Here is an 18,368-nt window from a genome sequence, read left to right as displayed (position 1 = left end):
CAAAAACATGTTTAATGATCACCGTATCCGAGTCGGTAAGTATATATTATAGCGACCCTGCCTATCTTATTACATTTTAAATTTATAAGCTGTACGTAGTAGGTATAGGTACTAAGTAATACTAAAGCAAGTACCTACTTATATGGGGCTATTCATAAATTACGTCATTTCAAATTACGGGGGGGGTCTGGCCATCGGATGATGGTAGCATGACGTAGGAGGAAACGGGGTCATTCGAAGCATGATTTTTGGATGATTTTAGGGGGGGGGGGGTCAAAAAACGTCTAAAAACGATGACGTAATTTATGGACAGCCCCTATGCTACCTTAACGTGAGATGATAATATATCTAGATAAGTACCGCGTATGTGTAATTACACCTTAGTTTTATTACACAATTAAATATATAAATACGTAGGATCATATATAAGTGGATAATAATCTTGTGTTAATTGTGTTTATGTATGTATCCTATAGTTATACCTTCATCAAGAACGAAACGGCTGTTACCTAGAACTTACAACTTAAGATTTCTTTTTTTTAAGATTTGGTTTGAATACTCGCGAGGACGCGGGTTTTAACCCCGGCTTGTACTTACTTACTAATGCGTTTTTCAGAACTTATGTAGGTACCTACGATATATCATTTTATATTTACCAGTCGCTTTCCAGTTCTAGTGAAGGAAAACATCTTAAAGAAACCGGACTAATCCAATATAGCCTATTGCCTATAGTTTCCCCTCTGGTCTGGAGATCAGGTTAGATGGCAGTCGCTTTCGTAAAAACGAATGGCAATGCTAATTTTTGGGATTAATTAATAATATTAATAATTAGCCCCCAGGGCAGCTTGTGGCGAGCTGAATGGGAAGTGACGTCCCTTGGGTCCCATACCCCCGAGAGTCGGTCAGGCCCCTCTCTCCGGCTTGCCTTAATTGGCCGGCTGGAGTGAACACTGAGTAGGGGCCGCAGGACTCTCACCTCTGGCTTGCCTTAACCGGCCGTCCAGAGTGGGGTGTCAGAGCTATATGCTCGCAGGGCGGAAGTGAAACATGCCTAAGACGCGAGTTGGCACAGTGGCTGCTTACAGCCACTGGGTAGAAAGCGGTGCACACCTCTCCACGCCCTGAGCCGCTCACGTGATGTTGTCCCCTTGTCGCTCTGTGCGAGCGGCCGTTTTCGGGGACCCATATTGTGAGTTGGCGAGTCACCACCTGTCCATTTTTTCGTGTTTTTAAACATAGACCTGCCCCAAGGCAGGTGCCATAGTATTTCCATAGACCCGGTTACCAGTACACTAACATCTCAACACAATAGCCCAGTTTCTTTTGTTTCTTATCATTGCAATAGTCCTACACTAACCGGGGCTTATCCTTGGGTGCATTACTATAGTGCATACAGGGATAATCGTCGCGTGGTGTCACATCACCTTTTAGAGTAAATTGTCTTTTTACAAGGGGCCTCTGCGTGTTGGCTTTGGCTCCACGCACGCCTTCCAAATGTCCGGGACCCCATGGTCCCGAGATTATGTAAAGGACGAACTTAATAATTAATAATAATAATTAGTTGCCAAAGCCGACCCCAAGCTCCACAAACAAGCGTAGGAAATAAGAAAGTAGGTATTTGAAGGCATAGGACCGTTAAGGACTGGTTTGAGGCCCCACGTGGAAAAATCGAACAACGGAACGGTAACTGCCTCTCTATCGCTCTTATTGTATATAGGAATTCGAGCAGATAAAGAAATTACGTTTTTCGCAGTAGTTTCATAAAGGATAAAAATTAAAAACCGGTAGCGGATTGCGCTGTTCTTTTTGAAATAAATAATGTTGCTGATTTGCATGTGTTCGTGTCCTTGGTTGTGGTATATTAATATTACGGTATTGTATTGTTTTACATGTTATTACAATCGCAACTACCTATTCAGAAATAGCTACAGTAAGATTACGTTTGAAGGTGAATTTTTAATAATTTCCGTACCGCGTTATGGCTTATAGTATAAAACTAGGCATAATTGGGCTGTTACGGGTTACGGGGTAACGGTTCAACAGTAATTAAGTAAAGCTTTGCGTTAAATTCTGTTTCAACAATATTTATACCTAAGTATTTAGTTATTTAACTTTTTAAAATTTAGAAATGTCTTTCTACAAACGATGTTTCCCATAGTTTACTATTTATGCTAAATAGTTACCGCTCTCAACTCATACCTACTAAATTTTAATACATATTAACTTGTTGTAACGCATAATACCTCCAACTTATAAATCGCCGCCTGCCTGCAATACGTGCAATACGGCCACATCTCAAAATTTATGATTATTGGAGATTCAATCTTAAATGCCCAATTGGCCGTTTTGTAGGCACGAAACGAAATATCTAATTAAAGGTTCATAGTAAAGATTTACCGTTACCGATAAGAATTCCGGCAACTGGAGCACGACGCCGCGCCGCCTGAACGTAAAGCTGCCGAACACAAGCAAGTATATACCTACGACAGGCGTGGCTCACTCCGCGATTTCGTCGCTTTGCAACAGGTGGCTACAAGTACATCCGTCCCACACCTATTTTGGTGGCTAGCCATAAGCCGCGCGTGGCGCTGTCGTCACCTAGCGGTCATATCTGTCCTAATCGTAACATTCGTAACAGACGCGTTTTGTTAGAGAGTGAATCTTCTGTACCTAGTACTCGTAAGTACTATTATTTACTCTGTGCCTACGATCGAGTTCACAAACATCTTTACAAGCCAACATTCCAAAAATATACACAAACTTATTGCAAGTGTGTTAGAGGCGTGCATACATATATATTATTTTGAAAGTTTGGGTTGTAAAGATGTTTGTGGACTTGACTGTACAAGACGGAGGGCTAGCTCCGGAAAAATATATTGTACGAAATTTATGCATTAACTATGCTTAATAGTATTCGAACTGGGTGAATTGCATATCGGTCCTAACCACCTTATCTATAAAACTTTACAATTAAGCTTTAATTATTAACTAGTTAGGTAATTTATGTTTTATTTTACGAATAAAGCATCACGTAATCTGATCACCTGTTATAGAAAATGAAGTGTCGGTTGCCTCAGCCCGGACCCGGGCCTATGGTCTAGCGTGAGCGATCCTTTATCCGGGCTAGCTCAAGGGCCACCATACACGGACTGCTTTGAGCAGTCAGTGCCAACAGCTTCAAGCGGTCGCCGTTGGGTGATCTGCAGTTTCAATACAAAATAGTCATTCGAAATTTGCAATACACGAACCGCTCAAGCAGTTGCAACTGCTTCGGACTTGGCTGCGCGGTGAAATTTCATCATGCGGTCAAGCTGCAAAAGCAGTCCGTGTATATGTTGATCACTGGGTTACTGCTCGAGCAGTCCGTGTATGGCTTAGACCACATGCTGCCCGCAGCCTTATAAAAAATAATTATAATGACGGGGTTGGGCTAGCTGCTTGACATGACACTAGTTGCGTAACTGGCAGCCACTGGCGCCTGGCTTATCGGTTGCCACAGACCGGCGATATAGTTAAATGTAGTGTAGTGTTGCATACGAACATTCATTCGAAAAAATCATTGATTCAAATTAATTCGAGAGGTAAAAGGTGCAATATTACGTGTTATCGCCCAAAGCTACATCGAGACCAGTTTAGGCGATAATTGATAGAAACCTAATTGGCTTCAGAGCAGCGGTCGGCAACAAGCGGCCCGCGGGCCCCCCCATTTTGTATGTAATATTGTTAAAGAACAATGTCTGATAAAGTCACACATATTAACAAAAGTGCGGCCCGCTTCAACTTCCTTAACTACCTACTATGTGGCCCTTGGCTGCTGACGCACTTGATGGAAAGCATTCATCGCCGCCCATGGACATAAAGCAATATCAGAGGAGTCACTTTGCACTTAATATGCGTTGCTGACCTTTAAGAACCGATAAACCGATAAGAACCATAGACAAAGGCTTTCCTTTAAGTAGTTAGATAAGAGAATTAAAAAGTACCTATAGATAATGCTTTCATTATAATCTACTTACTTAATTCGCTTTTCCCAAGTCGTAGCACAAGGGAAACACCTCTACCATTGTTAATTCTCTGTGATCCAGTGATCCAACTATACCTTGAGATGTCAAACCGATTAGAATCACTTGATACTGCAACTAGTTTCCATGTGCATAATCGCTTCTAGTGGTGCAATCAATCAAATCAAATCTTAATTAAGCTATTGCTAAGTGCTCTACAAGGTTGCTTATTTGCAGCATGTCAAAGGTAAATCGCAATAAATAACAGACGGTTTATTTAAATAAATTTATTTTACTGGTAAATTACTAATCAAACGAAAGAAAAAAAAAATACTCACGTAATTATTTATTAGGTAACAAGTGAGTTTTTTTCAACATTTCAAATTATCAAGCAACTGTAACATAACCTAACATATACATAGCCTATAAATGCTTTATCCTTCCCGTGACCCACACCCAGCCTTCCGGTATAGTGGTGATGATGCCCTGAATCCGTCGGGCGGGCTTCGTCAGCGGGCGGCCGACCGACGTCCATCGATACGTGAAACGCCTGCCTACTTAGCCCGCGAACACTGATCCTTCTTCAAACTATCAAAGCAACTATAACTTAACCTATATATCCTCGGCGTGACCCGCACCCAGCCTTCCAGTATAGTGGTGATGATGCGCTGGATCCGCCGGGCGGGTTTCGTCAGCGGGCGGCCGTCGGCCGTAGATACCTCGAACACCTGCATGAAACTCGCGAACACTTGGAACATGCACTGATCCTTCTTCAAACTATCAAGCAACTCTAACTTAACCTAACATAACCTATAAAGTCTATAATCGCTCTATATCCTCGGCTTGACCCGCACCCAGCCTTCCGGTATAGTGGTGATGATGCCCTGGATCCGCCGGGCGGGTTTCGTCAGCGGGCGGCCGTCGGCCGTAGAGACGTCGAACGCCTGCATGAAACTCGCGAACACTTGGAACATGCATTGCCGCGCGTACTTCTCTCCGGCGCACATCCGTCGACCTGGGATAAACGCACACGGTTTAAGGATTTTAAATTATTAAACACACATTTAGGTTGCCTATTTGACTCGAGTATTTGACAGAAAGCCTGCCCTGGTCCTGACATGCTGACATGCATATTAGCCGTAGTAGCCATTAGAAAATTTAATATTGTTTACCGTATTCTAGCGCAACAGATTTCTAATTCAAAATGGCATTCAATTACTGTCATGATTCTAATGTATTGGTTCCCTTTCCCTTATATTCCACGACCCTTCTCTTTCATTTCATCACAGACTCTATGCGAGGTAGAGTAGACTCTACTCATAGATACAGTGAGTAGGTATTCAGTAGAGTAAAGCCCCATCCAAAGAGTAAAATAAGACTGAGTAGGATATAGGCCCCATCTATGCAAACCTTTGACAGTTGCCAACCCCATTGGCAACGTCACGGCCTAGGTGTAAAATAATGTAGTAATTCGTAGTTCGTAGAATAGAATAGAATCCAGTTATTTAAAAAAAATTAAAAATATAATAAATAATAAAAATTTTAAGGTTGCAAAAGTTGTCATAACCTCATAATATAGTAACCACATCATATTGTGTCAATTTCTTGAGTCAAATAGGCCCCCAGATCTTTTTAAATTACTACGCTCTAATGTCATAGTCTGGTAAATTTTGACGGAATCACTGCATGAATGGCGCCCTACTAAGATTATTCAGTCTACAAATTTTTTGCCCACCTTTGGTAATAGCGGTTGACCATGTACTTTACTGAGACTGAGATATTTATTAAGATGATCCTGTCAGTTAAATTGTATTTAATTAAGATCCTACTGATATTTACGTGAAAAGGAAAAAATGCAGCTTTGACTTGAAACTGGGACAAGGATTATCACTGATATCATTTATATCAATAAGGGCCACTACCTCCATTCGCTAATCCGTGGTTAACCGGTTAGACGTGGAGTTACCATGGTTACCATGGTCAATTTGACTCTGGGTTAACCCCGGATTGGTGAAATGGTGCAAGGTGGCAAGTGGGCCTAACAAAATTAAACTAGTGGCTCTGTGAGCTGTAGACCTCGCGAGCGTATCTTATGGGGCATGGGGCACGACGACAGCGCCACACAGCGGTTGCAACTTACAACTACCCATAAATCTATAAACATATTTCAAAAAGAAAACACTCGTATGATACCGATACGACTATTTGTTTAGGCACGAGCTATCACAACTTTTCCATGTTGAAAAATTTTCAAAAATCGGGTCGACAAAAATTTTTTATCGAGTCATAGAATTCGGTTACAAAATTTCACGAGAATCGGTTAAGAATTGCGACCTGTAGAGGAGAACATCCGGACAGACATACGAAAGCAAAATGCCCGAGTCAAAACGTAGACCTTCGCTACGCTTCGGTCAATTACGTAGGTAGATAGATTATGTTTGCATAAGAGTTGCATAGAACTAAAAATAAAATGCACATTAATTAATAGAATCAAGTGTTACATTGCGTAAATTCATTAATCAAAACAAAAATATTACTTTCTAATAAATAAATAATACATTAATAATATTTCGCAGTGTAGCAACTTAGCAAGGTAATATTTATGTTTTACGTAATTAAAATGCACATTACCTAATCACAAATCTAAAATGTAGAATTTAAGTACAGTCAAGAAATTTAAATTCCGACCCATTTCGTACTTTGTCACAGTGACAATCAATATGAAAGCCGCTAGAGACCTCATACGGTTGTCACTGTGACAAAGTACGAAATGGGTCGGAATTTAAATTCCTTGACTGTACCTTGCACTTGTGTTATACATATACATCTTATAAAAACAAGCTCGGCCTATATTAGGCTGTCTGGGGTTACATAGAATATTCATTATAATAATATATTCTACTGTAATAATATCCACTGAGATATATAGTGTTCTAAGTTTGTTAAGCTCGTGTGTCAAATATATTAGTCCCATCCGGCATACATAAGGCATAACACTTGGCACTTGGCTTAGCAAATTTGGCATTTTAGACAGCCTTTACTAGTAGGTAGGTACAGTCATCAGCAATAGTATCTTACACAACTAGGGCCGCAAAAACATGTGACACGTTCTTATTTGGAGCGCAATAAGAGCGCGTCATATATTTTTGCGGCCCTAGTTGTGTAAGATACTATTGCTGATGACTGTACACTTACACACAAATAAAAGCGGCGAGTACGAGTATGAGTAAGTCGTAAGTTATTCCTAGATATACTTATCTTCTAATTCATTGGATTTTCCAAGAATTAACGTAGGTAACCCAACGTAGCAATTATATAGTAGTAGTATATAGTCCATTTATCTTACCGTTATCGAAGAGCAGGTAAGTACAAAGTAGCATGCTTTTGGTAGCTTGTAGGTAATGACAAGTAGGTAGGTACTTATTCTTTTTTTGAAGGCAACTTCCCAATAAGCCCCCTCCAGACTATGCGCGTGAATCGCGGGCAAGGCCTGTTCACTTCCTAAGAAAGTTATGTCCCCAAATAATTGCGCATGTGTGCGCCTTAAGCTTCTATGTGTGCGTTGGCCTCCGGGAAAAAGTTGCGAGTAATAAAAATAAAAACATTTTTCTACAGCAACATTGCTCCCAACTCTGATTTAAATTATCACGAATTTTATACAATATTAATCATAAAACGGGACTTAAAACGCTTAAAACTTAATTACATGCGATTAAGTTTTATAATGAATATTTGCTTCCAACTGTCTTTATCAATGTTCATAAAATATATGGAGGGTAGGCACGTCTACCCACCATAATAAAAAATATATTTGTCAATGACTCTGTCCAACTGCTGTGGTTAAAGTTCATAACGAAACTTTTATTTATTAACTCTTTAAATAATACATACAACGTGTACCGCTACGTACCACTTAAGACTGTAAGTCTGTACCTACATGGATTACAGCAATGCACATAGAAAATGTGCTAAATGCGGAGCAACGGCTGTTGAAGCAGCCAGAGTGAAATTTACAACTTTAGTGGGTTCAGAAGGAACCGAGTCATAACGCATCTGGAAAGCGTATTAATTAACCGTGAAGAAATGTATGAATACAAGTTGGAAATCTGTGTAAAATGCCGTGTGTAAAGTGTAGTGTATCTGTGTGTAAAGTGTAATAGGTAGGCATGCCTAATGTTATTTCTATAAAAGGTACTGAAAACTTTGTGAATGCGCTTTATTAATGTCTATTTTTTTATTAAGTTGCCAGTTGCCAGTTTTCAGTGTATATTTTTATATGTAAAACATTTTTTAATAAATAATATATATAATGTTATAAACATAAACATGCCTTTTATTTAAATCAATTGATAATATCACAAACAAGGGGTAATATTTGCATCTTGCATATATTTCGTGATATGAAGATAACAAATATGTTTATCAACAGAATTACTACCTACCTATACCCGCCAGGCTAAACCGGTTGTCAACTTTAGTTCCATTGGTACACAAAGACGGCGCCACTAGTATAAACGTATAAACGGTTGGGGACATTTTTTTGTATGGAGTTACCGTTCTTCTCCTAGTGAGTATTATATTCTTTGATCGCGGGCGAAGCCGCGAACGCGAGTGTGGAGTCGATTTCTCTGTCTGCGAAAATCGACGCCACACTCACGTTCGCGGCTTCGCGCCGCGATTCGCGCAGGAGTGTGGAGGAGGCTTTACACTCGGCACGTTTTCAATGATAGCCATGACATGACCAACTGCTAATAGGTCGTATAACCGAAGAGTTATCCATTATAAAAGTGGTGTAAGTAAAACTTAAAATAAAAAAAATCGTGCCCTCGTTTTTGACATCTGAACTGTCATATATGTTTTGTGTTCCAAGTCAACTTTAGGTAAGCGTCACCTTCTTCAGCTGCTGTTAATTTCGAGGCACAATGTTTTCTTCGGCTTTACACCTATGCTTACACCTCTTCTAAGTTCTACACCCAGTCGGTATAATTCTTCGGTATCACTTAATGGGACGATTTCGTCACAATCACCACCGGACATGCACTTGCAGGTTGCAGGTATTGAGAAAGAAAATGCCGTAGAATTACCTGCTCCAAAAGGCAATGACTTGTCGCTGGCGACATCGAGGCGGCCATTTTTGATAAACCGTTCCGGACGAAAAACTTCGGGGTCGCCCCATAAGTCTTTGTCTATGTGTAGACTCGTTAGATTCACTCCCACTGCAGTGTTCTGTGGAAATGGTTGCGATGTTACCGTTAATCATCAGAGAAAATTAAGCAATTAAACATACCTACGTAATGGCAAGTAGGTAAATACTATACCGGTATAATAAAAGTGAATGTTTAGATATGATATGTTTTTTATAAACGCAAATGTGACGTGAGGAAACTGGACTAATCCCAATAAGGCCTAGTTTACCCACTGGGTTGGAAGGTCAGATGGCAGTCACTTTCGTAAAAACTAGTGCCTACGCCAATTCTTGGGATTAGTTGCCAAAGGGGACCCCAGGTTACCATGAGCCGTGTAAGCGTAATCGGAGCGACTATTTAAGGCGCTCACAAATATTACACGCCTCTATTGTCAGGGCGTTAGAGTGTGTGTTCAGATATTGCTATTGATAAATCTGACATACTTAATTTTTTTTTATTGCACCGCAAATTTTAAGAATAGTTCATTTAGAAACATGCCCCGTCGATGTATCGCACAATAAGGGTGTCACTTCGAGCAACTACTGAAATCCAAAAAAAATATTACTTAAAAAATAAATGTTAGAATTATTATTTCATAAACGGTAGTTTTAATATTTTATTACAGTTTTTTATCACAATTAATTAATCTCAAGCAATTTTATCTCTTACGACACCGACGTTATTTAAGGGGTGATGAGTCGTCGTACATACTAAATGTATGGGAGGGTTTGAAGTTAATGTTTGGGATATTTCTGCTTTTATTAAAAAAAAAGTTATTAATGTAATTTTACTGATTGGATAACGCACTTTCGATATCAGTTGGAAGTTTTCGGATATCTGTTATATTTACGGAATTATGGCCTGGCCACACTTAACGATTACACCCTGTATACCTCCGCAATATGGTAGCCGTCCAGCGTGGTGTCGATGACGCATCGGTGCGGTACTGCGAGTGGTACTGTTGTCTCAAACCGCATCATTTCGCGCAGGCACGCTTCTGTATACGGCATGCTGTGAATAATTAAATAAATATATTAAATTATAAACCCACAAATTCGGTGTACTCGCTTGCGATCAACAACCCTCCTGCCAAGTGTGGCGATTATGGCATTCACCCCCCCCCCCCCCTATCATGCAGAACCCAACCGGCATGTATGGGGGTCCAAGGGGGAGGCCTATGTTCAGCAGTGGACGTCTTATGGCTGAGATGTGATGATGATGATGATGATTAAATTAAATTCCTAATAATGAATACCTATTAAATAAAAACTAAATTAGTAAAAGGAACGAAATCTATTATAGGTCAAGAAATGAATGCTCAAAAAACGTTGTAGAGGGAAATGCTTGGAACACAATTTTTGACTCCGTAACTTTGTTTGGACTAGTTAGGAGGTGAACATATCAAAAGTCCCCGGCCGTAGCCCCCGGTAGCCCCGGTGCTGGGGCGTAGAGGGGGAAAGAAGGTCTCATTTTTCGGTTTTTCACTTATATCTTGGAAATTCTGCGTCTTAGCGACATGACTACTAAGACAAACCAAAAGCTGATAAAATTTCATTCCATCCAAGTACTGACCACGCCCGACGTTGCTTAACTTTGGTCAAAAACCACGTTTGCTGTATGGGAGCCCCACTTAAATCTTTATTTTATTCTGTTTTTAGTATTTGTTGTTATAGCGGCAACAGAAATACATCATCTGTGAAAATTTCAACTGTCTAGCTATCACGGTTCGTGAGATACAGCCTGGTGACAGACAGACGGACGGACGGACGGACAGCGAAGTCTTAGTAATAGGGTCCCGTTTTACCCTTTGGGTACGGAACCCTAAAAACCAATTTGCAATACCTAAGTGATTCACAAATCAGACGACAAAATAATTGTAGCTATGTACAGTCAGCAGCAGAAGTTGCTAAGCGGACGAGGTGTTCTAAATTACTTTGACACGCTCTTATTCTCTTAACAATCAAGTCGCGTAAGATCACTTTGAACACCTGGCCCGCTTATCAACTTCTGCTGCTGACTGTACTAGACTATTTTGTAGAGAAAAATGGCCAAAGCAAGCCAAAAGCCATACATAACCAAAAAGGCTACATACTTTTTCTTGTCGTCCAGATTGGGCATGCGATTGCAGCCGACGACTCGGTCGATTTCCTCGTGGATCTTATCCTGGATCTCAGGATGCAGGAACATTTGTTCAACTAGGATCTGGATAACGGACTCGCCGGCTGTCGCGCTAGGGAACATGTAGTCCGTGCAGATCAGGATCAATTGGTCTACTGAAATGTAAAGGTTGCTATAGAGAAGCTGGATTTTTAACTGTCCGAATTTTAGGAAGAGCTCTTAACCTTTTGCTCACTAAAGACGTTTAGTAACGCGCACGGTACAGTTTTCGAACGTTCCAATAGTTAAAGACTTATTACGCGTGTCGTTAAAATTCGGACACCTTGAAAAATTTCAACTATAATACTGGAACGAAGTCTTTTCAGATTAAGGGGCGTATTCAGAATTGTGGACACCAGAGTGTTGCGTACGAACGTTACTCTTTTGAATTTTGTTTGACACCATTTCTATTCTATGCCATGATACCATCATGACCAAACCATCGGACCAAAAATCTGCTTCGTGCAAGTATAAATCTGGTGGCAATAACGATGTGACGCGCTTGACGCATACGCATAGCCCTTTAACAAGTTATACACCTAAACCTTCCGCAAGAATCACTCTATTGATAGGTAAAAATCGTATGAAAATTCGTTCAGTAGGATTTAGTTTTGGAGTTTTTTTATAAGATGTAGTGAATTGACGTTTAGGATGCTAGGTCAGATCATATGATCAGAGTTAGCATCGAAATTCGCGTGGGACAATAAATGCCCAATACCTATCTTGTGCTTGTGGCCAATATGTGAAACGTTACGAATGTCAAGATACTAACCCAACTGTTTCCAGAAAGCCCGCAGCCTCCCAAGAATGATATCCAGACGCCCATCGAACTCCTCTCTGTTGAGGACTTCTTTCACCAGGGCTGGGCCGTTGGCGATCACCGCCTGGAAAGGCCCCAGGTAACAGCCGACCAGCCGCGTCTTGTACCGGCGGCCAAGCTTGATGAAAGCTCCTGCTAAGTTGTTCGGAGATATGGCGTAGATCAGGAAATACGCTCCATACACTGGGAGGCTTGGCGGGCCTGTAGTAGATGCAGATAAAAATGATAAGATATTAAAGATGAGGTTCATAACATATCAATCGAATTTATAAAGAGGACAGTTTTTTATTGACTTTTTCCCTTAGTTGACTTTTTTCAATCCATCAGTACAAATCGAAAAGTTTATCTGATATTAGCTGAAACATATTTAATAAACTTTCTTCTATATATCTTAAGGGCGCTCGCGTTTAAACTTGAATTGAATGAAGAGGAGATGGTAACTGTAGAGCCTACAACGCAGATTATGAAGCCCATTAAACTACCTACATAGAGTGTTCTTAGATTATCTTACCGGGTGGAAAATTATCGGGCTTCTTAAACGCGTTTTTGTACATATAAAACAGAACGAGCGGGAATAGCACAGCGGCCACGATTTCCGCGAACATCTTGAGGCGCGCGCGGTCCGACTTTGAGTCTGCTCGACTGACTTACTTGTGAACTATCTCGCATTTGTCAAAATTATCTGTATCAAGTATCAAGTCGTTACATACCTATATCATGTTAATTGATATAATTACTAGCCTGCGACTTCGCTCGCTTGAAATTGTGTTGTAATCCTACAAAATGTGCCTACCTATTCTACCTAACCCCGTTTGTAGAGAAAAAACCGCTAGAATATTTTTTTAAGTCCAATCACCTTATGTAAACCATATTTGGATTGTGGTTCTTGTGGTGAAATTACTTATAATAAAAAGCTTACTTACCTAAATATACCGACGAGGGGGGGGGGGGGGGGGGGTCAGAGAAGATATCACGTGTATTTTTTTTTCAAAGCGGGAAAGCCAAAGACAATTTTATTATATTATTCAAAAATTTAATCAGATCAAATAATCCGCTCTATTTTATATGCGTATTAGGTACCCAATAAAAAACATTTATCGCACCAACTTTAAAATAAAAGCTCGCATCGGCGCCATGGCCTTGATTGCTTAGCATCTAAGGGTACGAACTAAACAAACCAAAAAAATTTAGCTCTTTAGCTTTACGTGCAAATATATACATCAGGTTGTCCCAAGACTATGGGACATCAAGGGAAAGTACCTTAAATATCGTAGATAGGATATTTTGCTGAAAGAGGACATTACTTTAATTTAAAAAACAATCTAAACTGCATGCATAGATTTTTAAACAATTACATGGTTGAACCGGTACTCGAACCCGCTACACGAGAAAAAAAATCACCTGTAGTTTTATCATACCGAAAGGCTTTATGTCCCATAGTTTTGGGACGCCCTGTATAAATTGACTTTATCTGTTAGAGAGAAGCATATGTTACTTTTGATGTTGATAACAGTGCATGTGCATAAAATATCCCAGCATCTCCACCATGTCGTCAAGCTCACCATACTTGTTCACCTATCGAATGAGCTGATGCGTTTACTGATACTGGTTAGCAATATGTAATCATACTACATACTTACCTATATGAGGCCTCGTCGTTAGTGAGATGACGATTCACTCATTGCTGGTGTCCTACTTTATTACCTACATATAAAATTAATTTCACCTGATTATCCACCTGGTTTCTTGACCTTCATTGCCGCCTCCAAACCTCCCTTTATAGCGACCTCATTCCTCACACTAAGTTTACCATAAGTTCATATTAGCCATCAACAATTCCCTCGGATCACTGTTCACTCTGAATACTGATATACGTTGGTCACATTTACAGGAGACACATCATTATTCATAACACCATAAGAAAGTCGTTGAATAAAATTGATCCAAAAGCAAAAATCTCTCCCCCCGTAGATTTGTTCGCACATAACCTCCTTTTCTTACTTCTACCCTCTTGTCTTCCCCTAAAAAATCACTATAACCTAGAAGCGGTTATTTAACTTAAACGTGATCGCGAGCGCCATCTACTCCATATCGCTGGCAACTATTAGCCGGTTCGCGATATTCGCGACAGACGGGCTGGAATGGTCAGCCGGGAATTCCCGGTACTTTCGGTTCCGGTATTTCCCGGGAGCAAACCCCGGCTCGTACCAATAAGTTATTCGGAACTTATGTACGAAATATCATTGAATATTGACCAGTCGCTTTTCAATAAGGTCTACCCTCTGGGTTGGAAGGTCAGATAATGGTAGTCGCTTTCGTAAAAACTAGTGCCTACGCCAATTCTCGGGATTAATTGCCAAGTGGACCCCAGGATCCCATGAGCCGTGGCAAAATGCTGGGATAACGCGAGGAAGATGATGATAATGTTTTACCCCATACGATTAAAACATCACGTGTCGTTCTAGCGCAGCGGTCGGCAACGGTTGTTTGGTTGTGGTTGCGGCCCGCGAGCCTCCCTGGTTATTTTGTATGTAATATTGACAAAAGAATGTCATACTTTATCCGGGCTAGCTCTTAGACCACATTCTGCCCGCCGCCTTCTAAAAATTAGTATTAAAATTATATATTAATGACGGGGTTGGGCTAGCTGCTTGGTGCATGAGACTTTTGTTGCGTAACTGAGTCGGCCACTGGCGCCTACGCCTGCGCCTGACTTATCGGTTGCCACAGACCGGCGATATAATGAAATCAAGTACATATGAACATGAATAAAAGTCGAAAAAATCTTGATTCCGTATTTGGAATCATTTTCGAGATGCAAAAGGTTCAATATTACGTTGTATTGACTATCGACCAAAGCTACATCGGGACCAGTTTGGGCGATAACTGATAATTGGACGAGCTTTAGCATACACACGATACGATTTTTGTTTTATATATATTTTATGATATAAGAGGCAAACGAGCAGACGGATCACCCGCAACACCAGTGGGGTTGTAAGTACGTTGCCGGCCTTTAAGATGGGAGTAGGCTCTTATGTACTTATATATCTATTCCCCATTTGTTTTGGTACGTTCGGCTTACAACTGTTATACAACTGCTACGAGCAGTCATTAACGTAGTCTAATGAGAAAAAAAAAGAGGCACATCATGTTATTTACCTATGTATTAGAGAGGGACAACATAATTCGATGTCAAACGTTGGTGATAATTTATGATACCTTACCTACACCTAATTAATCCTTCTGCAGGCCTATTATCCTATTATGGATGAATGAGCTTATGTTATTTTGTTAAAAATAACATAAGCTCGAAAAAAAAAACAAAAAAAATAACATAACATAATGTAGCTTTGCTTCAACCTCAAGATATAATACTAAGACATGGTTTAGACCTACATTATCCGGGAACAACCACTGCCCTTGTTAATAAAAATGTAGTATTTATGTGCACTAAAATTTATAACTATCTCCCTAAAGAGCTGAAGGAATTGGACCTACCGGAATTTAAATCAAAACTATTTAGATGGTGTATAGGAAAAATGTATTACGCCAACTCGGAACACTTTGCACTCGGAACGACGCAATAATGTAAATATAGATATAAGTCCTGTAAATATAGTTGTAATATAGTTGTAAGGTTATTCAATTTGTATGTATAATAGGCCGAAAATGGAGACACTGTCTATAGAATAAGATCATTTATGTATACCCATTTTTATACAAATAAATAATTTCATTTCATTTCATTTCATTTCATTTCATGGATGGCTTTATCCACGTGACAAAATATCCGCCACTTTTTAATAGAGTGCGATTGAAAGTGACGGATACCGTTTTATCACGTTGTGGCTTAGACAAGAACGACCATCATACATATCCGTACTGATTAAGCCCATTTGCTAAGTTGCAGAGAATTCCTTAAGGCATTTATTCCGCCATTTTGTACTATCTTGTATTGTTTAATAAAAAATAGATAAATCCTGTGTAGTACCATTATTTATTCTCTGTGACCCAACTCTACCTTGAGATGTCAAACCGTTTAGAATCACTTGATACTGCAACTACGTAGTGGTTATATTCTCTTTGCTGCAACTAGTTTGCATGTGCATAATAATCGCTTCTATACCCTGTATCTATAGGCTTCTTAAGCCAGTTGAGGGTAGATGAAAATATTACACGATCAAGTCGATCAATTGATTTGATGTAGGTTAAAGTCAGGTCGTTCAGTGACAGATCCAAGCGGTTTTGCGTATTTGGTTGGTTAACCAATAAATGTTATAACTACCCGAAAATGTACAAATTGTTTTTTTACTTTTATTTAAATACCTAAAGATACAGAGTATAGTGGTGCAATAAATCAAATCTTAATTAAGCTATTGCTCTACAAGGTTGCTCATTTGCAGCATGTCAAAAGGAAAACCGCAATAAATAACACAATGTTTATGTTTTAATAAATTTAATTTATTGATAATTTACTAACTGAGCGAAAGAAATACAAAATACTCACGTAATTATTTGTTAGGTACTTGTTTACTAACAGTATCATGGACATAGTTTATCTAAAACTTATTATTGTGAATAAAAACGTGACAATGAAGGTACGTGACAATGACCTGAGGGCATCCTGAGGGCCTACCGCGAATATCGAAATTTCGTTATCTGTTGGTTATCTGCCTCTATATCGTTCTTACATATTCGAGTGATAAAGAGACTCATTACCTACATATATTCAGACCAACATTAAATAATCTATGTTTCTGAGGCGGTTGGTAAGAAGTTTATGGTCAGCTACGGACTGGAGCCGATTTTTTAATTAAGAGCGCTCGATTTCGTGTGACTCCCTTCAACACTATCTCCACTACTAGGCATTTCCTAGATTCCCCTCCCGATTTCCATCACTCGGATTTCAAAAATAGCATTTCGCCGTTTTCCACAGATTTTCGAGTGACGTAATCGAGCGCTCGAAATTAAAAAATCGGCCCCCTGGTTAACGACCTTGTTTAATGAAGCTGGTTTGTATTATGTCAAGTACTTAAATGAAAATGTAAAAGATATAATTGACTAGTTGTCCTAACATCAGCTATCTTTTACTAGAATATCACCACATAATTTCTTTACGAACCGTCTGAGATAAGCAATAGACATACTAAATTTGTAGGGAAGTACCCACAATTAAACGTAAACTTAATTTTAAAATCTGAATAAGAACACTTGAAACATGCACTGAATGAGTCTTTTTCAACGTATAGTGGTGATGATACCCTGAATCCATCGGACGCGGGCTTCGTCAGCGGGCAGCGATACGTGAAACATCTGCATAGCCAGCGAACACTTGGAACATGTTCTGAATGAGCCTTCTTCAATTTTACAAGTTATCTAGCAGTTTCTTAACCTAACATAACCTATAAATGCTATATCCTCGGCTTGACCCGCACCCAGCCTTCCGGTATAGTGGTGATGATGCCCTGGATCCGCCGGGCGGGTTTCGTCAGTGGGCGGCCGTCGGCCGTAGAGACGTCGAACGCCTGCATGAAGCTCGCGAACACTTGGAACATGCATTGCCGCGCGTACGTTTCTCCGGCGCACAGCCGTCGACCTGGGATAAACGCATAAGTATTACGGTTTAAGTGCTTTAAATTATTAAGACACATTTACCTACTATAGTTATTTACGATACAAGTGCGAAAGGGAGTGTTTTAAATCGACACGAGTTGCGAATTACCTATTCGCACGTGTATTGTACAACGTTTTACAGTACATATGGCCCTTTAAACTTTTGACATCGCACGAAAAGTGCTATTTTCCGCACTAGTGCGGGAAAATAGGACCATATGTACTGTAAAGATTATTTACAGTATATATACAACTTTTTTGCCCCACCCTTGCGTAATAGCGGTTAACCGTGTAGGTACCTACTTTACTGAGACTGAAGATATTCAAAGATAATCCTGTCAGTTTAAATTGTCTTTAATGAAGATCCTACTGATATTTACGTCTAAAGGAAAGAAATACAAGTACAACAAAATTAAAGTAGGTATGTAGTATGTAGATAATGTTTGCATAAGAGTTGCATAAAACTAGAAAACTAGATGCACCAGTTGATGTCAAAACTTGAAATGCATCTTAGCATACAAAGGTGAGCACCTCTCTTAAATAAAATGCACATTAATTAATAGAATCAGGTCACGCGTTAGGTACATT

General features: G+C 39.8%; 2 protein-coding genes across 3 annotated transcripts in view; one reads left to right on the top strand and one right to left on the bottom strand.

Annotated features, from left to right (window-relative positions):
• The first annotated feature begins 3,473 nt into the window (after window positions 1–3,473).
• The window catches only part of LOC134664467 (odorant receptor 13a-like), a 38,925-nt gene continuing 24,030 nt past the window's right edge, over window positions 3,474–18,368 (top strand). The window contains exon 1 of the mRNA XM_063521136.1: window positions 3,474–3,581. The gene's annotated coding sequence lies outside the window, so the exon portion shown is untranslated. The remainder of the gene's footprint in view (window positions 3,582–18,368) is intronic.
• Window positions 4,616–18,368, bottom strand: part of LOC134664462 (probable cytochrome P450 304a1) — a 28,207-nt gene continuing 14,454 nt past the window's right edge. The window contains exons 8-10 of one of the 2 annotated variants that reach the window (XM_063521126.1): window positions 10,081–10,198; window positions 9,086–9,227; window positions 4,616–5,016 (exon numbers count right to left, since the gene is read on the bottom strand). In XM_063521126.1, coding sequence (XP_063377196.1) covers window positions 4,832–5,016; window positions 9,086–9,227; window positions 10,081–10,198 — 445 coding nt within the window. In that variant the 3' untranslated portion in view covers window positions 4,616–4,831. Of the gene's footprint in view, window positions 5,017–9,085; window positions 9,228–10,080; window positions 10,199–16,891; window positions 17,764–18,368 lie in introns of those variants that run through there. The other variant, XM_063521125.1, reaches the window with a different exon arrangement.

This window comes from Cydia fagiglandana, chromosome 5 (genome assembly GCF_963556715.1).
Source record: "Cydia fagiglandana chromosome 5, ilCydFagi1.1, whole genome shotgun sequence".
NCBI lineage: Eukaryota > Metazoa > Arthropoda > Insecta > Lepidoptera > Tortricidae > Cydia > Cydia fagiglandana.
This window is presented reverse-complemented; position numbering and strand designations above follow the sequence as displayed.